Raw genomic sequence first — 27367 nt, 5'->3', positions numbered from 1 at the left:
ACTTACAATATCATGAGCTCAGACTCATAGCGTGCTAATCTGTTCTTCTCCAAAACCAGTTTAAACCAGGACTGATAGAGCTGGGCATGGTGGCCTTCATCTGCCTGAGAGTCTCCTAGGAGCGAGGAGACAAAAGTAAGTATGATGATGCAGAGGTACAGCGTTAACAAATGGGTAACAGAGTTGGAGCAAAAATAATTAAACTGAAAAAAAAAAAAAAAGGTGAAGTGGGCTCTTCATCAAAAGTTAATTACAAAGCTACTAAAATTGTCTTTCCTAATCTGTCTCAGGTAGCCCATGTGAATATTAATGTACATTTACCTGCTTCTTCTCTTATAATCTTTTCTATAGCCACTCCTCTGTCCTCCACATCTCTTTGTTTCTCTCCGACCTCCTCCAGTTGTCGCTGAATCACCTGGATGGAGCACACATTGGTGAGATATCAGTCAAAAAAAAGGGTAAGATCATATCTAAAACACACATATATTGGTATTCTGATATAAGCAGTTCATTCCAGACTCCGCACCGGCACTTCTATAAAAGCAGCAAAACTTGCCATGCACAATATTCCTGTGGTGGAAAGTTTAACATGACCAATTTGTGAAAAAAGTATTTTCGCAACACCATGACTACCAGAATCATTTACCACCTTTGAAAAGAATAAAAAAAAAAACAACGGCTGGAACAGAAAAAAGACAGACCCTGTCGCTGGTGTTTAAATGCTTCATTGAGCATGACGAGCCTCGCTGTATTGTGCCTATTGTCGATAAAACTATATAGATCAGGGGTCTCAAACACGCGGCCCACGGGCCAATTGTGGCCCGCAGGACACTAGTTTGAGGCCCCCGCCTTGATATGAAAGTTTATTGTTAGTATGGATGCTGTATGGTATCATGTAACCAGAAAAAAATATTACGTTTGATTAATGTTCATGTTAAAGGTTAAATAACTGTTAATAGTTATCCTCCCTATCCGTGTGGAAGTGGTAAGTTTTTGGCTTTTTAAGTTTAAAGGAAATAACTTGGAGGCTACCGTTTAGGTCGCTAGCTCTCTTGTTTGCGAGTTAGCATGTGTCTCAAGACCCTGCAGTTGCGCAATATGTTGTAAATAAAAAGAGTATAAATGTGACTATAGTCGTGTTTTGTCATGTCTACAGGGCTCTAATAATGCTTTGTTCATTTTAATCTGAAAAAAATAATTTGTCTACCCACCAACTATATGCGGTTTCTTAATTTTTAATTATTTGCCGTTTTATTATCATTATATTTATTTATTTATTACTGATTGTTTTTCTTTATTCTTGATCTTATTTTGTGTAGAAAAATACAAAGAAAGATATTTGAGAACAGAGGAATGTTTTATCAGAGCTTTTCTTGTAGAAAATCGGAACCAAAGCAAAGTTTACTCATTTTTCTGTTTTTAATAAATGCGTTTTTTTGGGGGTTTTTTTGGAAAACCTGATGCGGCCCAGCCTCGCCCAGACCCTAGCTCCAGTGGCCCCCAGGTAAATTGAGTTTGAGACCCTTGATATAGATGCATCAACAGGTCAGTTTTTGTCATATCTACTGCTGCTGACTATTATTCTCTCTGAGTAATATCACTTGGTACCTGAGCCCGATGCAACCTCTTCAGTTGTTCCCGTTTGGCCAGCAAGGCCACAGTTGTCTCTTGCCTCCTCCTCTCAGACGACATCTAAGACCAGAAATATTAAATGCTTCAAAAGATGTGTACATTAAAATAATGTTTGGGTCATACTTTATAAGTATACAAACCTTGTGATTCGATGATGCACCGTCAAGTTCATCATCAGAAGAGCAGGGCTCCTCCAGCTTTTGCTGGCTGGATGCTACATGAAAGAACAATTTAATATTGTCAGGAAACTGAACTTCTTATTATTCTTATTATGAATTATTCTGTTCAAGTGAAACATTTACAAATAAAAGCAGGAATGCTAGCTAAACATGCTGTGTGGTAATACGACTGCAATAAAATTGCATGTTATTGGTATGTGGAAAGAAGTCGGAATACCCGGAGAAAACCCACGCAAACAAACTCAATAGGGATGTGCCAAGTTGGGATGGGATGTCCTACCACACCACACTGACCTTTGTTTCTAAGATTGGCGAGGATCATCCTGATTTCCTTTTGGAGCTCCTGGTCCTTCCCGTCAGCCTCTGATGCCTCCCTCTTCCTGAGCCTCAGGGATGAGAAGAGGCTGACTTTCCGTCTGGACAGTGACGACATGTCATCCTTGAAGACCCCGCCTGAGTTTCTACGGCTCTTTAGCGAGACTTGCTGCAACTGTGAGTGCATATCAGGCTTTCTTGCATGTGTCTCTTTGGAGGACTCTATTTCAGAGGTGCTACGGAGAGATATAACATTTAACGCTCCTTCTGACATAGGCCTCTGTCTGCGTGGTCCATGACGTACGGGCCTCCTGTCGGGATGCAAAGATATTTGAAATTCATTATAAAATGATGATACTGACAAGGTTTGCTATGTCTTTACTAACATGTGAGCTGTTCCGGAGCTGTTGGAAGCATTGGTGATACTAAACGTCCTCCTGAAGGCGTTGGCGAAAAGCTGGAAGGCTGAGGGGGATGAGGCGGAGTAGGAGGTTTGGCTCGGAATTGGTTCTCCATGCTGGCCCGAGTCTGTCTGAGGCGTATCACCTTCCGTCTTTGCTTGGATCTGATGAAAAATGACAATAGATGACGGAGATCATAAATTACTGTATTAAGATCATACTAGTACGAGAATGGAGATATTCATGTCCCCAACCTGGTGTCCATGTTGCTGCGTAGTTAGCGTGTCCTTTGAAGGGTCCAACATGTCCCATCGGCGGAGTCGCTCCTTCTCACTAACTGATGACATCAAGCGTTTCTTTGGGGTGGAGGAGTTGCAGGTTGGGTTCTTTTCACTTCCCTCTGAGGGATGTTTGTTTTCATAAGATGTCTTTCCTTTAGAGCTCTGAGTGAAGCAAAAAAAAAAAAATATTACAAAAATTACAAAAAATTAAATACAAATTTAACAGTTCTGCATAAAAAAAAAATAACATACAGTTTCTGTTGGAGTAATCTCCTCAAAGTCAGAGTCGGCTTCAGGGACCGTCGCAGGTCCTTTATCTTGAGACGAGCTCTGATGGAAATGTTTAACAAAAGCCAACGGGAATACTGAAAAAAACATGCACAATAGGAAGACATTTTATTTATTTAAAATAAAGCAAATACTTGATGAGGAATAAATAAAATAAGAGACAGAGACTTATCAGTTCTTCTGATAACATGCTAATGAGGCAAAGCACTTGTTGTGAAGTTGGTTGTTTGTTTTTTTTGGGGTAAAAATGACCAATACCAATAACTTTCTACAATGGCGTTAAGATTTTTGTGGTAGGAACACGCTTCTGTGGAGACCCACACACTTCAAACCAATCTAATATTGTACTCATGGTGAGTATTCATTTTGTAGTTTTCATCTCATATTGTGCTTTTCTTTTTCTACATCAGTAAATGACCATGCTGTGTTTCGGTCCAATGTGGCACCCAGCTGATGAGGAGGTTGATGTACGGACAAAAGGAAGTGAGGGACCAGATCATTACAAAACAAACAGTCTAAAATAAAAATGTAGAACTTAAAAGAAAGATGTACTCACTTGCTCTGATCTTATGTTTCCAGCAATGACGTTGTTTGGTTTTACAGTGACCTGCAGAAAAGTATGCAAAAAAACAAACAAACTTTGAGACAAAAAACAACAAACTGTAGACTTTTTCCTTAATCCTTCAATATATTGTAATTTTGTTATTGTTTTACATGCTTTGTGCCTATAAATAAAATATACGGTGCTCATTCTTGACCTCTCAGCCATACCGACCTTCGGCGCTGTCCTCCTTTCCCCCATTGGGCGCCATTGCATCCTGTGCTGCAGGTTTCAAATTGCAGTGAGCATTCAGTTTTTCCACAGTCATGTTTGCGTCTCCAAGATCACTTGTTAGACTTCTATCTGCATGTTCCGAATGAATTTTGAATTGTCGGTCTGAAAATGAGAAAAGTAAGTAGGTAGGGAGTGTGAATTGGCACTAAAGTACAATGAGGATGAACTGTTGTAGCCTCCTGTCTCAATGAAAAAACCTTTTATAGGTTACTAGTTACTGCACATATACAGTGCATATATATAGTATATAGTAAATATAGTATGACTCTAGAGCAGGGGTGGGCAAACCTTCTGACTCGTGGGACACATTGGATTAAGAAATTTGGGCAAATTAGACAAAAAAACCAGCATGCCTTGCGGCAAGAATTTTATTGGCATTGTGCATATATATTTGTTTGTACGCTAGCATGGTGCAGTAGGTAGGTGACTTTGTGTGTTATGTTGTTTGGATGACTTTTTTTGTACAAGCTACAGATTGAACCGGACTATTTTGGCGACTCAAGCGTGTCACAATAGCACTTTTCTATGTTAAAAGGTTTAAAAAATAAAATAAAAATAAAAAGAAATTTGGATTAAGAAGCTTGATGGGCCTGATGTGGCCCGTGTGCTGCAGTTTGCTCACCCCTGCGCTAGAGGGTCTAGTGATGTTGGCTACAACTGGATGCAAACTACTATGGCACTACGATAAAATGACATACAAGCACTGATACAAAACAATAGAGTACTCACATATAATGAAGTCAACAATATAACAGTATTTTTCCAAAGATGGTTCCACTTGATCATTGCAAAGACAAATTAAAAACATGTACAATAAAATATAAATGAGACTAGTTTGCTTGTGAAGTTACCACTTAAAATCTAAATCTACGTACATATCTGGAAGAAGACATTAAAAAAAAGATGTTGACAAAGTGTGAAATAGCATTATCACCGAAATAAAAGACTTAATAGAGCCCAGAATTATAGTCCAGCAGGAAGTTGATAGGAAATGTGATTCACTTCAGTTTTGGTCATGTGGACGCTATCAAATGTGGGTTCAGTTTGAATGAACATCCTCTAACTATATCATGTGTTTTTTTGCACACATTTTTAATGTTTCTACATTATTACCAAGCTCTCAAATGTGCTCCATGGTTCCAAATGGGGTAATTGAGTGACAAAAACAGTGACTGTTAACATGATTTGAGTAGGTGATGTTAGGTCAGCTACAGGTGTGAATACAAATGTGTGATTAATACAGAGAAAATATTAAAAGAAATGTAAAAACCTCACTTTAATTTGAATCTAAATTTAACTATGTGGAAATAAACCAAGAAACAAAAAGTATGGTATCAATGGTATTTATTTTTGGTTCAATTTTCATTGCATGAATGAAATAAATTAAGTAATTTTTACAGTACTTATGAAGGAGAAATTCAATTAAAACAATATATATATATACACTCACATAGTGGGTATAAAAGATATGAACCCCCCCTCTCCTTGAAATACCATATTTGATATCAAAAGAGATCATATGAATTATTTAAAATTTAAATATGACTCATAACCACAACAATTAAACTGAAAAATAACTACTTTGGGGGGATGTATTTTGCAAGAAGAGTAAGATTGATGCATTATGAATTATGAGGTAATGAAAAACGTTCAACATACAATTAGTTTGAAGGTGAGTGTGTGCACGCCGATGCAATCAGCTTATTGCTTTATATTAACTAATTTTTGTATTTCCCTTTGAATAATTGTTTTGTAATTTTTCTAAAAAAATATTTTCTTTAAAAAAAAAAAGTTATTGTAATGTCACTTTTTACATAAGAAAACTATTTTAAGGGGGTGTGTATAGCTATTATAGCATACTAAATTTAGAATTCTACACAATGGGAAAAAAAAACCAGCTATTGGGGCAAATTCTAGCAGGTACACGAAAGAGCTCTGGAGAGGGTTTCTGAAGGGAGGAGGTCTTCTTCTGTAACAGAGGGGAACCAAAAGACAGACCACAGACATGTTACTGCCAAAGTAGCCTGAAAGAAAGGCGACTGACAAGGACGCAATTGACTGAGGCAGGCAGATTTGTTGTTAGGAGGCGGTTTTGTAAAGAACACTGGCACACACCTAAGTTAGTTAGTGAGTGTCACATTCCTGCCTTGAAACTGACAAAGACATGATGCAATGAATGTGGCTACTGAAAAGGTGTCACATCAGCAGCAGAGAGTTAAATTGTGCATTTTTAATGTATTTGTTTAAAATATAAAGATCTTGTATGGACTAGTCTGTCAATTCCGGTTTACATGATTGTTACTTAACTAGGGTTTATATAATATCCTGGTAGTGTAAGTTTTAACAGTAAGGTGCCACACTTAAGGCCAATTGTAACTCAAACAGAGTGTCACATACGAGGAACTTGAAACAGTCTGAACAAAATGAAGTGAATTAACATAGAAGAAAAATAAGACAATGATTGATAGATGTGTGTACGGGGTGATAGGAGGTGATGAATGAATGAATAGAAATGGAAGTGCTGAAAAGATTACCCCAAAGAGCAGAATTCAATCAAAACAGTCAAAGCTGAATTTATCTCTTTTTTGAAACACAAAATAAACATTAAAGAAAAAACTTAATAGTGAACAGTGAATGAAAAAAAATACATATTTCAATGCATAAATAGAACATGAAAATAAAAGCAAATATGTCTTTAAATACTAAACAAGAATACAGGCGGTCCTCGTTTTACAATGTTTCGAACATTTTAAAAAATTCAAATTTTTAATACCGTAAAAATGAAAAGAAAAAAATCAAGTGTGGCTACACCGAAGAAGGACGCCATCAGTTTTGGTCTTTTTTGTGAACTTTTTACTGAGTAAAGCCATCACCATGGAAGTGAAATTAGACAGCGTGCAATGCTCAGAAAGGGAAAAGCATCAAAACGTTGACCAACTTCAAGGATAAAGATGGTATTGAACATGTGAAAGGATCTGCTCCCATGTAATCAACAGTGATAATAAAGCAACGTTGTGGACTTTCCATTCCCAATAAGCTTGCGTCTCCCTCGGGTGTTGCAAAGTGTGTAAGACAACCACAGATATACAAGTACCAAGTTGTTCTCGCTAATTATTGCATTTAATCTTTTGATGACTGTATTTTATATGTTCTGTATACAGGATGACTGACTTCTATGTTAGTTTAGATATAATTTAGGTATAAATTCTGACTTACACAAAAACCCGACATAGTATCAACCAAACTTGTATATACGTAGATCAAGGACCTCCTGTAGACATTTTTACTTCTTCACAATACTATACCATAGGTGTTCCACTGCATTAGATTAGATTTTAGAGCATGTTCTGGGTTGGCTGTATTGTAATTCAATGTTGCATTAAACAAAAGCCAGTCATTTAGCAAGGCTGCACATTTTACTCAACTGTTATGTGTCATTCATGAAAGGGACCGTATGCATTACTGCATTCTTGCTTTGTGCACCTATGACGACATACACACATGTGTATTAGTTACATTTTTTTGTCCGCTAATAATAATAATAATAATAAGCAATGTGGCTGAGTTTAGCTACTAATGCTAGCTATCATTGAATGGAGTCTACCGTGTACAGACAGTGTTCATGCAGTTTAATGCTCAGTTGTGAAAAATATAGACTTTAACAGTCTAATTTGGAGCTAATTGCATACAGTCCCTTTAATATTATGTTAGGTAATAACCAATCAAACGTCTGAAACAAACCATTGTGAGTAAGATGCATTCAACACTCTGCAACAACGTCTATTGCCCTTCACACATACTGTACATGACATATGAAGTCATGTATTATCCCGTACTTAATTAAAGTATGGATCGGATTAAAATGACATCAACGGCAGGGCCTTTAAAGCAGAAGGAAACAAAGAGTTTAAACTAGTCAGGTGATGTGTAACATTGTTTACTAAAATTACTAAATCAAAATGCACTTGGTATGTAGCTCTGAAAGACACTTAGTTGATCCCATAAGTATGAGTAAATGGAGCACACCATTCTTGTCAGGTGTACTGTGTGACAAAAGCCCTTGACTATTTTCCTAGAGGCCGATAAGCTGCTGCTGAAATAGCCAAGGCTCCTGGTTGATCTGTCCAAGCACCTCGTGCATCACACAGAGCAGAGGACAACCCAGGCTCAATAACTCATACAGGAACACATAGTCATGCGAGTAGCTTCGGAAGTGGCAACACACAGCTGATAGAGACTCACGCACACTTCCCAAAAGGTGTCGAGGTAACACACAAACAGCTCGGCTAGAACGTTGCGGCCAGCTCAAGCCTCGCCTAATCAAGGAAACCAGTGTACCTGCAGCTTTTGTCGGGATGCTACTTGTCGCTGAGCTGCTCCCACTTTCTGCCACCAAGGATGTGACATGGCTGTGGTTATCCTGCACAAAATAAATGACGGATATTAGTAGTGTAGGGCAATAACACTATGGGCATATTAAGACCGTTTTTATGGGTGTTCAAGCATCATCATGGAATCATACTGTATTTATACAGGGTCAGGTAAAATGATCTGACACATTTGTGGGTTAAATAAAAGGCAAATAAAGTAAAGTAACAAAATTTTGATTTTATTTTCTTTATAATGCCATTGTTTTTCGTTTCTTTTTCAGTTGCTGCCATGAATTAGACTGGTGAGCATCGTGCTTTCATTGTGGAAACGTTTATCAAAAACAAAAGAATCTGATTTAATTTTTAAAACATAATGAATGGCATTATATGTACTTTTCGAAAAAAAAAAACTTTTTGTTTCTTTACTTCATTTGCCTTTTATTTAACCTACAAATGTGTCACATCATTTTTGGCTGACCCTGTACATTCTAACATTGTCTTCTATTCGTGAGGAGCAAACAAATGGTGATTTGGACTGAAAATTATTGCTTAAAGTCCAAGCAGTGTGCCAGTTGCATCATCGTTGACAACTATAGTATGATAGAAGAAACTATTTTCTTAAATTTTCTTAATAATAATCATAACAGTAATAATGGTAATAATGATAAAGATTATAACAATAATGATAATAACAATAATAATATTACAATGATAATAATAACAGGGGAAAACAAGACTGTGGCATGAACATGATTATATCTTTCAAAAAGGGGTAGGCATTTATAAGCTTTTGCTTCAGCCTACTCCTTTTGGGCTTGTGATCAAATAGTTGAATACAAATGTAGATAATGGCTAGTTATATTTTGATTGATGTAAGAAATGCACTGAAATGTTTTATATATTTGCCCAAATAAAAAATAAATAAATAAATAAAAATAAAACACATCAGTACTTTCAATCTCATCCTTCCATTTTCTCCCACTTATCCTTTTCAGTGTTGCATGGAAGCTGGAACCTACGTATCACTGTTGACGCCATGAGTCACAATTTTCCTTTATTTTTTTCCGTTAAATATGACTTCTGTGTCTGATTTACTCAACCAGCATCTGATGACAAGATCATGGCTGATAAGTAGCACTTCACTCTCAAGCCTGAACATGCTGAGGCAGATTCACACAAACTTAATTGAACACTGTGTTACAGTAAATATTGCAGTTTCTCTGAGTTGGTAACATGCCTGACATATGGCCCTTGCAGGCTGGACTTGGCCAGGGTACTCAGGTTGGCTGCTCTGCACCGAATATTTGCGCTGTTGCAACAAGCATTGGCTGCGTATTTGACAGTATTGGAGAAGATTTTATCCAAACCGATATTAATATGTACAGATCAGATGACAAAAATAAGAATTACAGATGCTCCCTTTTGCTATATTTAACACGTTTGTAATATTACTATCACCAGGTATTCTTTTCTTTTCTTAATTTATTTCAGACATGCATACTATGTTATTATTATTATTCTTTCTCACATATACACTTACAATATATATTTATATATACACACACCCGTATATATATATATATATATACACACATAGATATATACATATACATACACACATATCTACACACATACATGCACACACACACACACACACACAACACCTCATTACTACACATGTCTGAAAAGGAGCAGGAAGAAGCAAAGCTTATTAAATCCTACCCCTTCTCCACGCCATAGCAGTTACCAATTCAATATGTGATTTTTTTTTCCACACATATAATCACAGAATCTTACATAAGACAAAACAACAAAAGAAGAGTGGGAACATCGGACACCCCAGCAAAACCCCAGGACATTGCTGAAGCACACCACCACAGTATTTGTGTAAACAAATTACTTCAGTGTTACTCTATAGCAGGGGTCGGGAACCTTTTTGGCTACAAGAGCCATGAAGACCAGATATTTTAAAATGTGTATCTGTGAGAGCCATATAACATTGAATGCAATAAAATGTGTGCATTTTTATGTAAGACCAACAGTTTTAGATATAATGGGCTCTAATTACGTAGACCAGGCAGACTAGACTAGACTAGACTACCCCACGCCAAGGGGGTGTGACCAGCACACTTTTGTGAGCAGCGCAGTGTCCAATAATAAATCAAATACTTGCTGCCATTAATGCAACTTCTGCTGCTGCATGGTTTTGCACCGTACTCAGTATATTTCATTCTTTTGGCCATCTTTGCCAGAAGGCTTGGTTCTGCAGCTTTAGCTAGGTGACTATTTGACTAAAGGAGGAAAGTTTACATTTACATCTTAATGACCGAGGTACACTACCGCATTACCCAGTAATAATCGAGTTTTGGTGTTTGACCTGGAAAATATCATCAGGAAAGATAGATATGGTCGGCCGTATTGCAGTAGAAAATAGATGGACGGATTAAAATGCATAAGAAAGTTGTTGATTTTTAATATTTTTAACAGTGATTTCTGTGATGTTTAATTTAAAATGTTAGCAAACATACATTTTTATTGTGGTAAATGCTTGAGAGCCAGACACAGTCATCAAAAGAGCCCTACCTGGCTCCTGAGCCATAGGTTCCCTACCTCTGCTCTATAGTAATGAAGATGTCATGTTATGCAATGTTAATTATGATGCTCAGAATGCAGGTTTCTTACCGTTCTTTTCCTGAATCTACCAAAGTGTGTACTGGATTGGTGTTGGGCATAATGCATTCGACAGTAGAACTTTGCTGTAAAAAAAGAACACAAACATAGAATAAAAGTGCATTAATATCTCCTCAAAATGACAACAACACACAACTTAATATGCGTTAATATCAAAAGTGATGTATATCCTAATTTAGGTAATGATTTATATATGCAGGTGAGTCAAAGCCTACCCTCATGTGAATCAAAGGTGTATCCACCCAGTCGGAGAGTGCAGTTACAGACATCACAGCGGAAACACACTCGGTGGAAGAAGTAGCCCTCAGCACTCAGTCTTTCCATCACGTACACCCGCTTGGAGCAGAAGTGGCAGATATCACTGCCTCCGAATCCGCGCCCCACACACTGAAAGTGAGAATAGAAAGACTTTGCTTAACTGATGCTTAGCTTCTTGTTCCAAAAGATACATGGTTAAAAAAAAACAATCATGTGTCTTATACTCCTACAAATAGAAATATATAGACATCCATTGAACACTGCAGACCATATCAGCATTCCAGTTGCATTGTTAGTAATGCGGAGAAAAAGCTATTGAACACAGATGATGAATGAAGTAAAGATGGACACATTCAAGTTAAATGTACGACAACCAAAAAAGAAAGTCTGTAAAAAAAACAACTTGTAGGAACTGTTGAAAAAGTGGAACACATCTTATGGAATGGGAGACAAATTGAGGAATGTGATGAATTATAATGCAAGTTGGAAATTCACAGTAGCGTCAGTGACACAAACAAAAGACATCACTATGACATATCCTTGTGAGAATTGAAGCCAAAAATGACATATCTACTATGCAATAAGACAAACGGTGCTCCAGCTACAGTACGAGTATGCCAATTCAACATTATCTTCTGATTTCCACAGTGCAGCACACATAACCACATAACTGCAGTGACAAAAGGTTGCTGTGTGTAAAGTGATTGGCAACCACTTTGTAACACACATTACTGCCACCCAGAGGACAGTGGCACAGCATCACAATATTAGTAACACTATGTTTATCATAGCATGTTCATTTGAATGACAGTGACAGGCATCAGTGAGCATCAAGCTGACCTTAGAATACAAAAGGTAGAAGACACTCTCAGACATATTTTTGTTCCAATTATCAAATGTATAGTTAGATGTAAAAGCATGCACAATACTATAAATGAGAGAAACTCTCATTTTGTTTTTGTTTAATTGTGCAAAATGTGTAGATTTGCCACAAAAGAGCGAAAAAAGCAATTTGAGGGTTAGATTTCAATCCACACACATCTTACCGGAGCGGCATTGGGCCTGTGATCTGTCTCATAAAGGATGGCCAGTATTTGGGCTTTAGCATTTATGGCTGATGACACCTTTCCAACTGTTCGCTAATATTGACACGAGAACCAAGAGAACCACAAGAACAACAGAAAAAAATAAGGAAAGTCAGAAAAAGGAAAAAAACAAATCTGGATTTTAGGCTGGGTTTTTATCTGGTACCTCTTTACTGTAGCTTGGCGCTACGGTTGGACAACTCTCAGAGCAAATAACTGATTTTGGAACAATTCCTTTAGGGGCTTCAAGGAGACAACGTCCATTGAGCTAAGATATACAACCAGAGGGAAGATGCATGTATTAGATACAATTTGACTGCCCTGTCCCAAGGTGTGTTACATGTTCACAATCTATCCATCTGTTACCTTCACATTTGCATCACATTTGTGGCTGTTGGATCTCTCGTGAGGACTTTTGTTGACATATTTATTTTCAAGCCTGTCCTGAGAACTGCATTCGGTATCGGCATTGTCCTCTGACAATGGACCTGTGGAGAAGCTGATTTCAGGGAGCGGAGATGCGATATCTTGGCTCTTGTGAGAGTCAGACATTTCAGTGGGGACGATGCTCTTAGAGGAGGAATCAGCGTGTGGATTTTCAGAGTCAGCATAAAACAATGGAAAGAAAGGTTCTTTCATATCCTTGTGGTCAAGAGGAAAAATGGGGGCAGGGGAAAAACCAGCCTGGACAGTGGGGTCAGGGACAGGGTGAACCACAGGGTAGATGGAGGTGCTCTTAGGCAGAGGTAGAGAGGTAAATTGTTCATCCTAGAGAAGAGTCAGAAAGACATAAATCCCAAGTACAAAAAGGTACCGTGCATATAAGTCAGGTTTTTGCAATTCACAACCTGTGCCGCAGAAAGAGAGGAAAGAGGAGGTGGTGTAGGTTTGCTGGAGCAAGTAAATGTGGAGGAAAGGAGGACAGAGGAGGACTCCTTGATAGTCTTTTTGGCAAGTTCTCTCGTAGATTGTCTCTCAGCTTTATTCTGCAATGTGGAGCAGTAAGAGGAAACATTGCTATAAAAAAAACACACTAATGTCAATTATTAAATATGGGTGGTACGGTTCAGGCTAATATAAGCTTGGTGAGTGCAATGGTCTGGAAGGGCGAGGCGCTGAAGGAGAACGACTGCCATGCTAAGATTTAGAGCATGTGGCGGAAAATGTTTTATGAAGTCACAATTTCCAGTAAACTGAGGTTTAAAGAAAACGTGTAAGATAATAAAAAGCCTCAATAGACCAAGTTGCAATCTTTCAAAATATCAAATTAATACTAAAAACGTTTTTTAACAACGCTGAAATGTATGTTTCTATGTTAGATATATTTAGCTGCTTTTTATACCTTTTTCTGCATTACATTATGAAAAAAAACATTATTTCAGATAATTATTGAGAACACAATTCTACATTCATTTTCTACCGCTTATCCTCACAAGGGTCGCGGGGGTGCTGGAGCCTATCCCAGCTGTCTTTGTGCGAGAGGCGGGGTACAACCTGGACTGGTCGCCAGCCAATCACAGGGCACATATAGACAAACAACCATTCACACTCACATTCATACCTATGGACAATTTGGAGTCGGCAATTAACCTAGCATGTTTTTGGAATGTGGGAGGAAACCGGAGTACCCGGAGAAAACCCACGCATGCACGGGGAGAACATGCAAACTCCACACAGAGATGGCCGAGGGTGGAATTGAACTCGGGTCTCCTAGCTGTAATGCCTGCGTGCTAACCACTCATCCGTGTTCAGCCGTGATGTGTTCCATGTTCTGTTGAAAAAACTAATATTTTGTCAAAAATATGGCACTCAAAGACTAATACTTTCTGCTGCTGGGTGTGATGGCCGAGGGTGGAATTGAACTCGGGTCTCCTAGCTGCGATGCCCGCGTGCTAACCACTCGTCCACGTTCAGCCGTGATGTGTTCCATGTTCTGTGAAAAAAAACCTAATATTTTGTCAAAAATATGGCACTCAAAGACTAATACTTTCTGCTGCTGGGTGTGATGGCTGAGGGCGGAATTGAACTCGGGTGTCCTAGCTGTGAGGCATGCGTGCTAACCACTCCCACGCCATGCAGCCCCTCTCTTTGATTATATGTAACACTAATTTTATGAATACATTTTCCAAGTTGTCATCCCTAAACTACAATGAATTGGTGTTAGCATGTTTAATAAACAGGTAAAGGGTTAAGAATATCAAAGTGGTTCTTAACATTCTTAACTTTGTTCTGTACATAGTAGGTCTCTGGGGAAAAAGGTTTGGACACGCCTACGATAAACACAGGTAGATGGAAGGCTAAGGAGGAGAGAGCTATAGTAAAAGGGGTTTCAGGATATAAATAGTAGTGAGTACTAAATTATATAAACCTCTCTGGTAAGAACCGCAAGTGGAAAGTTAATGAACATATGAACCATGAACGCATCTGCTGCATGACAAAAAGACATCAATTTGGACAAACAGTAACTCGATTTCTACTGTACATCACATTCCTGAGGGACAGATGCTGTCAATGTCTCAAAGGGGGGGCATACCTGCCACTTGGATTGAGGGGGGTGCAGAGGAGGATTAGGAGGAGGGATGTCATCCTTGGGCTTTGCAAAGCGGGGGTTTTCACTCTCTTCATTTGAGAGAGGAAGTGAGGTGGAGGAAAATGAAAGAGCTTGAGAAAAGGATGGGTTGGGGAGGTCATCCTCTGGCTAATTAAAAGAGGAAGGGGGGGAAATTGAAATGAAGGGAAAAAAGAAAAGGAAATGAAAGATGGGCGGGGAAATCTCAGATCATGAAACCATGTGCTATGTACAGTATGTACAGTGCATGTGTACACAAGCATACAGTATGTGTATAGTATAGAAAATACAGTATATTTTTCTGCAGAATTAGTCTGCTTTTGAATGGATTCCAAATCAATCCTCTGTTAAAACTGCAGAACCCCCCCACAAACATTAAACTTCATGCACTCAAAAGTTCTAACGTAAATGTGTGTACTTGAAAAGTTAGTGTGCATGTCCCACCTTGCCGTGGGTTTTTTCTGTGGAGTTCTCCTCAAATTTGGCCAGCAGCTGAGTCGCCATGGAGCGGACCTTGTTCTCTCGCAGTTCCCCGTCCTCACCAGCTGAGGGCGCACTGTGACAGGATAGCTGATGCCAGGGAACATGAGTCAGGTGACGTACACAACAAATCAAGTGTTAGACGTGAATCATGACTTCTATTTAAATAAATACAGCTTGGATATATGTACTTCATCATGACAGCATATGATTCATTTACCTCTGTGAGGTAGCAGTTACCCTTTCGTCGTCTCTTATTAATCGAATCATCATCCAGTTTTTTGTTATCCTGTGAGAACAAGCATAAAAGGCCTTAACAGTAAAAGTTAAAGGCTTAAAAAAAAAAAAGTCAGAAGTACCCTCGGTATCCTCTTCCTTGGATGGACCGAGTTGCTTCGCGCTGATTGTTCCTCACTATTCTCATCTGTTCTTTTTGCTCCTAAAATGTAGAGGAACAATTAAAAACAATGTTTAAACATTATGTACATCAAAATACTTAGAAGTAGGTTGTTTAGTTGTTTAGTCACGTTGACAGTCACGTCTATTGTAACATCATCTGACAATGGGGATTCCAGGGAAAAGTGCAAGCAAACCTGTACTTTAGCACAGAAGCCAGTCCCATAAATGTCAGTCTAATGAAAATCGCCGTTTATAATCTCAACAACAGCATCAACAAAAAAAAAATGGCAATGTATTGAAACTGTTTTTTCCACGCACACAAGCACGGGCGATGCAATTTGGAACTTGAACCAGCTGTCAACAAATCAGACTTGAAACTCGAAACTGAAACAAAAGGCGAGTGAGAGTGGAAACCTGAGGCTGCAAATGAAGAATGTTGACATTAAAAAGGTATCTGTCAGTTATAAGGAAATGAAATACTCAAACCTTGCTGGTTCTTGTTGAGGAATATATGCATGTCAATATGCCAATATGGGTGAGACACTAATGTAAACCAAAGCAGCAGAAACAGGTTCTGTCTGAGGTTTACATACACTCATTGTGGAAATTAATCGCCATTTTGGGTACTTAATAATAATTTCTCTCTCTTTTGCACAAAAGGTCAGGAATACCAATAATCTATCAATGTTCTAAACCACTTGACCTCTTTAGGGTCATGGGTATGCTGGAGCCTATCCTAGCTGACTTCTGGCAAGAGGCAGGGCACACCCTGAACTTGTCATCAGCCAATCACAGGACATATAGTGTATGGACAATTTAGAGTCTCCCACATTTTTGGAATTTGGAAGAAAGATGCAGTAAAGCACACACACTACAACAATCTCCTAACTATATTATATCCTAATTATATTCTATTAATTACTATTAATCATAATGGCAAGTGCAAGTTGCGACTAATAAGACAATATTCTGTGAATTTGCCATTCCTTCTCTCAAGTGGAGTCCCCAGTTATTTAATGAAAAAAAAAAATTCTGTATCATAATCATAAAATATCATTTGCATTAATTATATTTTACAGCTGATTCATCCTCAAAAGGCCAATAGTTGGTAATTGGAAGAGGAAAGGTTACAACACATGGCTGAGACTCTGACCTTTTTTGTTTCCAGGTGAGTTCCAGAAGGCTTCGTAAAACTTAGACAGGTATAAAACCATGAGAAGCTTGTCCGGTTCGGCCTCCAAAGCCATCTCCTTTCCAGTCGTCACTGGCTGAATACCAAGCTGATTCTCAGCAATGTCAAAGGCCAACTGATTGTTTGCTGCCACGTCCTCCTCATTAAGGGAGTCATAGTCACTGAGATGGAAAGATAATCACAAAGACATGGTTGACAATTAACACCCAGATCTGGCTTAATGAACGTCATTCATTTGTAATTATGTTGTCATTTGTACAGCTTCATAATATTGTTATAAACGCAGTTCATACTGTATTCCAGTTCACACAGCTTGCCATAATGAGTTGCCATATGCTGAATGGACTTTGCATTAGGGCAGTAGTTCCCAAACCTTTTTTTTTGACTATGACAGTCCACAAAGCAGTATATTTTTAAAGCCTAACCACATTCTGAGTCACAGGAAGTGACATCCCAGAGGATTCACGACGTACATTATATGTGTCACGGGTGGTCATAACATCCGCTATTAGGGGTCGGGGTAGCTGGAATGTCAAAAATAAATAAAATAAAAACTTGGAAGGAGCCACAGCCACGGGAGAATGTGCTGAAGACATTTCTAATTGTGTAGAAAGCATCAGTGTTCTATATCCTGCTGTAAATGATGATGTTTGTTTGCGTGAGAGATGAGGAAGACTATGACAAGTGGATCAGACATTTTGATGAGCTTGTTTAGTGTCGTGGAGACAGCGATCTGACCATTTCCGAGCCTGGTGACCTCATAATATGAAAATTTGATGAGTGAATTTAAAATACTGGCTTGGCTATTTCTATTCTGTTATTCTAGTTCAACCACCAAGAAAGGATTAACGTCTGGAGCCAGTATAAAGCAGCTTTTTGTGCACAAATGACTTACATTTTGATCCTCTGACTTGTGTTACCCATTTGAGTCTGATCGGTTTGTGCTGTTTGAACAAGAAGCAGTACTGAATAAAGACTTTGACCGTGACATTAATTTCTCACATTAGCTGCTTGTTATTCACCAAAATTTTGTCAAAAAAGGAGGGGGTAATATGATGTACTTATGTCAAAAATGCTCTGAATTATGAATTGGATATAAAAAGTGTGTTCTCACATGAGTTCGGGCCTCTGCTTGTGAATGAGGGCACATAGGGCTAAGCCGCTCCTCCAGGAAGATGTCAGGTTGCTGATGTTAACCCCTCTGTAGCCCTGAGTCTGTCTCTGACACCAGGTCAGCAGCCGGTCAGGGCGCACCTCAGATTCTGTATGAGAGGGAAAGTTACGCATACGATAGCCTATATATCATGCATTGAGGATAATGACTTGCATGACAAATAGAGGCCATGTATACTGGATATTATTACATATTACTTTGCGGTATTATACACTAGTGTGTTGTCATGCATGGAATGAATCCACGTAGCGCTCCCTTCCACGGAAGCACGCTTATGTACATCATCATTTTGTGAAATGGTAACCTATTACGCTATTACTATGCTTATTTCAACGGTAGCAATTACAACTGGCAGGAGGAATGATTACATGAATTTGACATGCCCAAGCACACCTTCTGCCACTGTGTTGGGCCAGGGAAGTAAACATACCCAATATACAGTATCAGAGCGAGTGCACCGCTCACAGCATCCATCCATTTTCTCTACCGCTTATCCTCATTTGGGCGTGAGGCGGGGTACACCCAGCCAATCACAGGGCTCATATAGACAAACAACCATTCACACTCACATTCATACCTCGGACATTCAGACTTTCATTCAGAATTAAAGAAGGTGTGGCTAGGACTTATTACCATTTATATGTAAATGTGTCTATAGTAGCATAAGCACTCAGTTAGTGCTGTTTTAAGAAAAAATATTTATGTCGGTGGACTTTTTATCCTAATGAGACAATACATACATTCTAAACTTATCACATTCACAGTTAGTATAAACAACTTATTGTTCTCACCTCCTCTGGAAAGGTTGACTGGTCTACCTATGGGGCGTTCATAGCGATTTGAGTCCCATTGGCCATCACAGAACAGGTGGCGCACCTTGGCGGGACAAAGTAAAGACAAGAAATTAGATCTCCTTTCATATGACAAAAAATATTTATTTAACTCTTTAAAATACATTTTAAAAAAAGAAAAAAAATGTATATTCAAAGTTCTTACATATTTGACATTTCAAAATTCCAGACTTGTTCCTTATGTTGTTTTCTTATATAATGCAATTAATCAACAGCTATTTTGGTATTTCATTAATCATTTCTTTAAGTTTAACATACAAATATTTTTTTCATTTCCCTAATCATCCATGACAGCAACCATATTATCTTTGCATTTTAGGCATAAGATATTCATACCCGTCAGCTCTGACCAGCGAGGCATGACAGAAAATACTAATTATGAACCAATGCATAAAACTGACCTGGTGGGGGCGTACACAGCTGGAATTTAGGTTGGGATAGCGGGTTGAGGGGTCAATGGTATACTGATCAAAGTTTTTACTGATGTTCTCTGTGGTGGTCTGTGGCAGCAACCGATAGATGCTTTCCCTGTGGAAGCATAGAACAAAAAGCGACAAATAAAAAAAAATATATACACACTTCAGGCTCTGCCACCATTCAAGGAGACATGGGGGTAGAGGGATATATTTGAGAGATGAATGGTACTTGGTTATGTCTCACTACATTTATTCTCCACATAAAAACACACTTGATCAGCCATATCTTGTTTCTTAGAGAAGGAAAAACAATCTCACACAAACCTCTCAGCCAGTATCTCTAGAGGGTTTTTGCCCTGTGCAAATCCCTTCACCATCCAAGCTGTGTCAAATGCTGCCAGAAAACCCCGAGCACAACCTGTACCCATTGGCCAGAAGGGCTGAAATATAATATGCAATATGAATATGATACACAATATCAAGTGAACACTCGATTCTACTGAAAATTATACCTCGAGCAGACTATCTCCCACCAGTGCAACCAGTAGCTGATGTCCGTGTTTCTCCCTGATCAGGGCAGCATTCTCTGAGGCATACATGCTGGTGAAGTCAAACATTGCTACATCTGGCTGCCCGTAGTGGTTGATGGCATAGTCCAGGGATGGTAGCTGGTAATTTGTACCAAAGTCAGCCGCCTCACGGGCATAAGAGAGTAATGCTTCGTGGTTTACATTGTCAGTACTTAGTAGACGCTCGGTTTCTATGTAGTCCTGGACCAAAAGAAAAAAAAGAATACAAAATTAAAGTGAAGAAAAAGCAATGCAATAGCAGCTAATAATTATAATTATGTCAGAGATTTCCAGCTTAATTTACTACCAGGTCAGAGCTGATTAGTAAATTAGTATTTGGAGTGTAATTCATCTTCCAGGTCTCAATGTCAAGCTTTAAAAAGACAGGAAAATGGTTTAGTAATGATTATGAAACGTTTAAAATAGCAAGCGTGTAATGGATAACCATCAGGAAGCAGTTTTATGTCTACTTGCTTATCTAATGCCAGCAGCAACAACATTGTGAGTTATCAGGGACAAGAGTCATGAGTGACGAGTTTTAACATGTCGCCTTGCATTAAGGAAACCATCTCCCTGAATCATTCAGGAAATAATTTAGGGTTGTTTGAACTTGTTACCAGCGTAATATGTTTGTACCATAATTCCAATCATTCACGACTATGGAATTCCTGTAAACCCAAATAGAGTGATATTACAAATTTCCCCACTGAGGGACGAATAAAGGCATATCTTAATGTGGAAAAGGAATACAGACCACATTGTTTACCACCTTCTGTGTTATAGTTTAAATAGTGAAATTCAGTGATGTTTATGTTATTGTGCATGCACATCTGAACTTACATTAATAATCACCCCTTTGTCCAGTAAACTCTGTTTCTTTGCAGTCATGACAAAGTAGTGGGTGTTGTCTTTGTAGTAAACTATATTCTCCAAGTCAATTCCTGAAATCATGAGTACAGAAGGACATGTAATACGTAACAATGCCTGCAAACTGCACTGTAATAAAATATTCAGGAGAAACAAACACTTCATTGTAAATGACTTTAAGGTAAAGGTGCTACAAGCTACTAATTTACCAGTTTCCTCCTTGAGTTCCAGGAAAAACTTTTGGTTGAAGATGAATGCCACTCCGCTGATTTCCTCCACTTTGGCCTCTGCTGTGGTGTTCCTGTTCACAAAGTTAGCCGTAATGGCAATGGCCAGCTTTCCTCGAAACTCCTTGCGGCCAAAACCTATCAAAAGTCAAAATTAATCTTAGTGAAGAAAACCAGGCGAAAAATCAAAAGGAATTTTATGAGGTTCTCATCCAAATTTCTACAGAATGCGTTGCTGGTTGGCAGTGGATCTAATACTTATTTCCCTCAATTAAACCTCATTTTTATTTTTTTTTTGTTGATTCAACTTTACCATCTAATGTGTTTTTGCGTCCATCAGCTCCAATCACCACATCAAAGTCAAAGTCAGAGATCGAGTGATATGATGGACGGACTTCTGCTCTCCAACGATGACCTAAGGAGAAGCATAAACAGTTTGATGAGCTTATTTCTCATTATATTAGATTCCAAGTCATGTACTTTAATAGTAAAAAAGCCTATCCCAGCTGACGGTGTACCCCCGCCTCTCGCCTGAAGTCAGCTGGGATAGGCTCCAGCATACCCCGCGACCCAAGTGTGGGTAAGCAACATAGAAAATGGATGGATGTACTCAACCTGTACTGTAATGTATGTTAAAAATAACTTTCAAACTAAAGATTTAAGTTAGTAGATGACTATGGTTTGACTGACTTCTGTGAAAATGGAACACAGATGATGATGAATAAAAACAATAATAGTCATATACATTTAAACTAACTCTTATGCAAATGCCTTCGCTCATGGAAAATTCTTCCACTTTATCGCAGTACATGCTGCCCATGGAGGTCCATATATAGCAGAGATATGCAGGCACTTATCATGGTGATAGAAACTTTCCGTCACACATTGTCACACTTACCGTCATCGGCCTGCTTTTCTGGTGGTTCTAAGAGTTTGACGAATTCCACACCGACGTGAACCTCAACTCCCAGAATGAGACAAACTTTCAGCAGCATCAGCTGGAGCTGACGGATACCTGAAATTGATACAAGCCACTTATTGTTGGTACCAAAAGGAGTTGTACAGCCCGTAACATACATAGATTGGATAATTTTTTTTATTTTTTGGGGGGCAAATATATGAAACATTACAGCGCATTTCTTACATCAATCAAAATATAACTTTTCATTATTTACATTTGTATTTGACTACCTGATCACAAGCCCAAAAGGAGTAGGCTGAAGCAAAAGCTTATAAATGCCTACCCCTTTTTGCAAGATATAATCATGTTCATGCCACAGTCTTGTTTTACCCTGTTATTATTACCATTGTAATATTATTATTGTTATTATCATTATCATTATTGTTATAACTCCGGTTTCCTCCCACATTCCAAAAACATGCTAGGTTAATTGGCCACTCCAAATTGTCCATAGGTATGAATGTGAGTGTGAATGGTTGTTTGTCTATATGTGCCCTGTGATTGGCTGGCGAACAGTCCAGGGTGTACCCTGCCTCTCGCCCGAAGACAGCTGGGATAGGCTCCAGCACCTCCCCGAATCTCATGAGGAAAAGCGGAAGAAAATGAATGAATGAATGAATTATTGTTATAATCTTTATCATTATTATTGTTGTTATTATCACCATTATTATAATCATCATTAATATTACCATTTTCATCATTACAGTTGTAACAATTATTTTTGATTTGTTTTTTAATTATTTAATTTTACAGACTTCAGTGCTTCTTGTAGAGTGCTGTATCATTCCATCAGTTGTTTTCTGAAATCCGCAGTATTTGTGCTTTTATTGTCAATTTATTAGCCCACTTTTCCCCCCTAAGTGTAACATTTACATATCATTTCCTGGATTGCATGTGTCTAATCTTGTGCATTAAAAAACAAAAACTTGAGACTCAAACTCAAACATCATGTTCTTGTGGAATGTGGATGTTTAGAATGTGTTCAATGGATTTTGTATCTCTCCATTAAAATAAACCTATCATAAACATATGGACTGCTCATATTTTGTGTAACTTACAAAATCAGCAGGGGATCAAATAATTACTGACCCCTGACAGTATATTATCTTCCTGAGAAGCAGGGATTATCCCACAAAAAAAATGTCTGAGGTCAGAAATGTGAATGTAAAACCATCATGCTGGTTTGCTATCATATGACCTTCATCCTTAATTGATTGTTGACATGCATAAAAGTGATATTATATTCCCGAATGTAAAAGAAATAAACCACATAGACAAATCCATGGGCTGGATCTCAGCAGGATACGCTAACAATGCTATCCCAAGACCCTTTGGTTCATGACAAACCATCAAGAGGTGATCTGACGTCAGGGATGGTGTACTGTTAGCCGAGATCAGCTCAACATGAGACTATTTGTAAGGGTGGATAAGCACCACCGATGGAATACTGCACATACCACACCAAAGATACTGACTGAGCAAGCAGAAGGCGCTTCACGCTAAGCTGCGGAGAAAAAATATCTTACAGGTTACAGTTTTACAGGGAGCGATTCCACACCGTTAAATATAGATGGGTGAAATGAAAGACACCGCTGTAAAGAGAGCTCGTGTTTTATGACCACTAAGTTTCACACAGAGTATCCTGCTTGGTTGATTTCATTTACAGAGACTTAAAGAAGGAAATTAAATTACACAGGATTACGCAGTGTTAAGACTGTTGTCTCTCCTTTTCTGTATAAGGATACACAATATTGTGATACCGATATGTGTAACAATATTCTAAAAACACCATATTGATTACTACCTGCAGGCAGTAGCATTCATTTATTGTAATGTCCACTTCACTGTGCATGTTGAAAATATTTACATGCAACATTTTATAATAGTGTAGATAATAAAAGCAGACCAGTGATTAAGGTAACACTGTGTAAAAAAAACAAACACATTAACATGACTTTGTGTCTAGCCATTCTGCTTCTAAATCGGTTATTTAGTGTTCGATTGTCTTTTACGTGAAACTGGCGAGTAATTAGCCAGTACTATTTAGTACATTGGCTGTTCTTCATACTGTGATCATGCGTTTGTATAAAAAACATGTTTGTATTTATTGTCCACCTTTAAGAGGAACTCTGTTGATTTCTATTATAAAAGGTTGTTATCAAGGAATCATTACAATACATTCATGCATGCATCTGTCTTGTATCATTAGCCACGTATACATGGACCCAAATATTCCAATTCCATTCGGGTTATTTGCTCAAACGGAAAGAATGTAACCTTTGTATACGCCTCATTCCAAAAGAAAAGTGCCAATTCGAATGAATATATAAATCGGATTCACAGGGTTTGGAATATTCCTTTCCCCAATCCGATTGAGGTATCTTGTACCCGCTCAATCGGAAAGTTGTCAGACTGCGTTCTTCTTCGTGGTGTTTTTCTTCTTCTGTTGTTTATTGGCGGTTGGCAAGCAGCTTTCGTGTGCATTAGCGCCATCTGTGGAACAGAATCTAAACCCTTCTATACGCCATTCACAAGTCCAGTTTTATTAAAAAAGAAAATACATATCTATATAAAACATGTGCCGAGATTAATTATAAAATATTAGCAAGATTGAATTTATCTTTTCCTGTTCCTGGGTGCGTTCTTTTAGTGAAGACTGAGATATGACGTAACATTCAGCTCGAGACGTTCTTCTATTTAAAAAAATGGAGGCGAGCAATCGGCACTGGACTGCTACGGAAAGTTTGTTTTTGATTCAAACTAAACTTCAAGACTGGACGAACGAAAAACTGTCAATACGGAGTTATTCCAACAAGTGAAAGGAAAACTCAAGGAAGTCGGTATCACGTGATGTTGGTGTTTACGTTTTACTGCGCATGCCCCATTGACTATTCTGGTTGATTATAGCGGCGCATGTAGACACGCGATTGGAATATTCCTTTCCATGGATACCATTGCTTTCGGAAAGGTCATTCGGAAAGAGAAAAACTCATGTAAACGTGGCTAACGTGTCAGACCCTTCCGTCTTTCAAACACCCCAAACCAATGACATTTCACAGCGGCAGGTTTCAACTCACTGATATGGTCGATGGAACCAGCACAGAACTTTCCAGAGAACTTCTTGGCCCCAAGGCCTCTGAGATCTTCGATGGTGAAAGGCCAGAGATGAAGTACATTGTTCCTGGAGAATGTGTCTCTCTTTTCGATCACAACCACCTTACAGCCCAACAGGGCCAGCTCGATGGCTGTCCGCAGACCACAAGGACCACCGCCAATGATCAGACACTGAAAATGGTAGAGGGGAGAACGAAGGATGGTTTTGTGCAAAATGTGAATGTGTGGATTTGAGTTGAGTTGGACTTAAAACAGGCTCCACTGTACACATTCGAAGGTTAAATGTGATAATACTTTTTATCAATAGTATTTCTCTTACCTTTGTTCCCTGACAGACTTTATTCTGGTTGTACACCTTTTGCTGTGCCCGATTGTCTAGTTTGGTCCACAGAGCCTTGACCTTCCAAGAGTTGACGGCAGCTTTCAGTGAGCTGTAGAAGTTTCTGTAGTCCAGCGGGTCCAGTTCTAGCTGCCTGCAAAGTATACTGAAGGCCTGAAGAGTTCCTTTACACGTGGACATTTGCACAAAGTTCTCAAAGAGCTGGCTGGCCTGAGCTGTGCGCTCATCTTCCGTCTCGCCCATCCTCTGTTACCAGTGTTTCTCTTCTCCTCCTGTTGATCCCTTGTACGCTGTCAGACCTCAGTCCTAGGATATCACCATGCATAGCCAGTTCTGAAAAACAAAACATTATTTATTTACAGACAGCAGCTTGAACATAAATTTGGAGGTCATCGTCTTTCTTCATGAACACTTGAGCATTTGACTTTACACAACCAAGATTTTGGAGGCTGATCACCATTTTGTAATTTTAATGAAACTACCGTAAATTCCGGACTATTTTTTCCCAAACTTTCAACCCTGTGGCTTATTCAGTGATGCAGCCAATTTATGTATTTTTTCTAACAGCCGCCAGGGGCTCTCGAGTAGAAAAGGTAAGATTAAGACCGTTGGAATATATGCGTCGAGGAAGACTGCAACTTCTTGTCTTGTGCATAAATTAAATTAGCGTGAACATACCCTCGTCATGGAAAATGCAAAAAGAAAAGGCATATGACGCAGCTTTCAAGCTAAAAGCAATGGAGCTGTCCGATAAAGAAGGAAACAGAGCTGCTGCATGTAAACTTGGCATAAACGAATCGATGGTGAGACGCTGGAAACGGCAGCGGGAAGAACTGGAGCAATGTAAAAAGACGAAAAAAGCTTTCAGAGGTAATGTTCTTTTACCAGACCTGTTATACTGTGTTGCTATTGTGTTGCTAGTGTGTTGTTACCACGTTACTACCGTTTGTGAAAAAAGTTATATTATTATTATTGTTAAGTTATATTATTAAAACTTTGAAAACTGTGTACCGTCTTTCTTTGTAAATATGTTTACATGTTTTAATGTGGGCACATGCGGCTTATATACAGGTGCGGCTTGTGTATGTACAAAATCGGTTTTCCTCTAAAAATGTAGTGGGTGAGGCTTATAATCAGGTGCGCTCTATAGTCCGGAAATTAAGGTAATAACTGTTGTTTGAATACTGCATTGTCAATATACAACAAAATATGCAAATTTTGGTGCTTGCACACCTTAATTTTGCGCATAGGATTAACAAAGTCAATCTACAATAATCTATATGACTGACCTTACACTGGTTTACAAATTACAAATTATTTAAAGTAAAGGTTAGATAAAAGGTGTGAAGTTTGCATGTTCTCTCTCGTGCGTGGGCTTTCTCCGGGTACTCTGTTTTTTCCACCCACATTGAAAAAATGTGCACGTTACGCTAATTGGCGACTTCGGCATAACCCCAGGATCCCAGTGAGGATGAGCGCCATAGAAGATGGATGGATGGATGGGTTAGATTCCAAAGGAAGTAACTTGCACTGAAAATAGCCTGCAGAGATCAGTTTGCTGCTGTTGGTCATGCCCTGCATTGTTTGTTTTTCAATATGCCGTTGCCCCAGAAATTATTCAAGTACATGTACTTCCAAAATGTCAAAACTATCAAACACTGGTTTCCATGTCCAAGCATTCGAATGCTGAAAGGCTCCTTGTGTTTATTTTCCATTTTATTAAAAAAAAAAGTATCATTTGGCAGGAGCTATCGCCAGAAATAACTAAACACCCTCCATCCATGCATTTTCTATACTGCTTATCGTCACTGGGGTCGCGGGTATGCTGGAGCCTATCCCAGCTGTCTTTGGGTGAGAGATGAGGTACACCCTT

The 27367-nt window shown here is 38.7% G+C and overlaps 1 protein-coding gene and 1 long non-coding RNA gene across 9 annotated transcripts in view; one reads left to right on the top strand and one right to left on the bottom strand.

Moving 5' to 3' along the window:
• Positions 1-4295, top strand: part of LOC131130712 (uncharacterized) — a 33623-nt gene extending 29328 nt beyond the window's left edge. Inside the window, exons 3-5 of the long non-coding RNA XR_009130072.1 lie at positions 60-135; positions 352-458; positions 3507-4295. This is a non-coding gene — a long non-coding RNA (uncharacterized LOC131130712). The remainder of the gene's footprint in view (positions 1-59; positions 136-351; positions 459-3506) is intronic.
• Positions 1-27367, bottom strand: part of mical2b (microtubule associated monooxygenase, calponin and LIM domain containing 2b) — a 34424-nt gene that overhangs the window by 1379 nt on the left and 5678 nt on the right. Inside the window, exons 2-30 of one of the 8 annotated variants that reach the window (XM_058074551.1) lie at positions 25474-25827; positions 25118-25325; positions 21978-22094; positions 21393-21494; positions 21062-21217; positions 20826-20926; positions 19929-20186; positions 19741-19856; positions 19402-19528; positions 18941-19025; positions 18090-18237; positions 16937-17136; positions 15744-15823; positions 15605-15673; positions 15349-15474; positions 14869-15033; positions 11208-11379; positions 10984-11057; positions 8270-8351; positions 3872-4033; positions 3653-3703; positions 3061-3173; positions 2782-2970; positions 2513-2691; positions 2106-2437; positions 1773-1846; positions 1609-1692; positions 322-415; positions 7-115 (exon numbers count right to left, since the gene is read on the bottom strand). In XM_058074551.1, coding sequence (XP_057930534.1) covers positions 7-115; positions 322-415; positions 1609-1692; positions 1773-1846; positions 2106-2437; positions 2513-2691; positions 2782-2970; positions 3061-3173; positions 3653-3703; positions 3872-4033; positions 8270-8351; positions 10984-11057; positions 11208-11379; positions 14869-15033; positions 15349-15474; positions 15605-15673; positions 15744-15823; positions 16937-17136; positions 18090-18237; positions 18941-19025; positions 19402-19528; positions 19741-19856; positions 19929-20186; positions 20826-20926; positions 21062-21217; positions 21393-21494; positions 21978-22094; positions 25118-25325; positions 25474-25737 — 4037 coding nt within the window. In that variant the 5' untranslated portion in view covers positions 25738-25827. The other 7 variants (XM_058074552.1, XM_058074553.1, XR_009130070.1 and 4 more) reach the window with 7 other exon arrangements.

The sequence above is a fragment of the Doryrhamphus excisus genome, chromosome 6, assembly GCF_030265055.1.
Source record: "Doryrhamphus excisus isolate RoL2022-K1 chromosome 6, RoL_Dexc_1.0, whole genome shotgun sequence".
Taxonomy (NCBI): domain Eukaryota; kingdom Metazoa; phylum Chordata; class Actinopteri; order Syngnathiformes; family Syngnathidae; genus Doryrhamphus; species Doryrhamphus excisus.
This window is presented reverse-complemented; position numbering and strand designations above follow the sequence as displayed.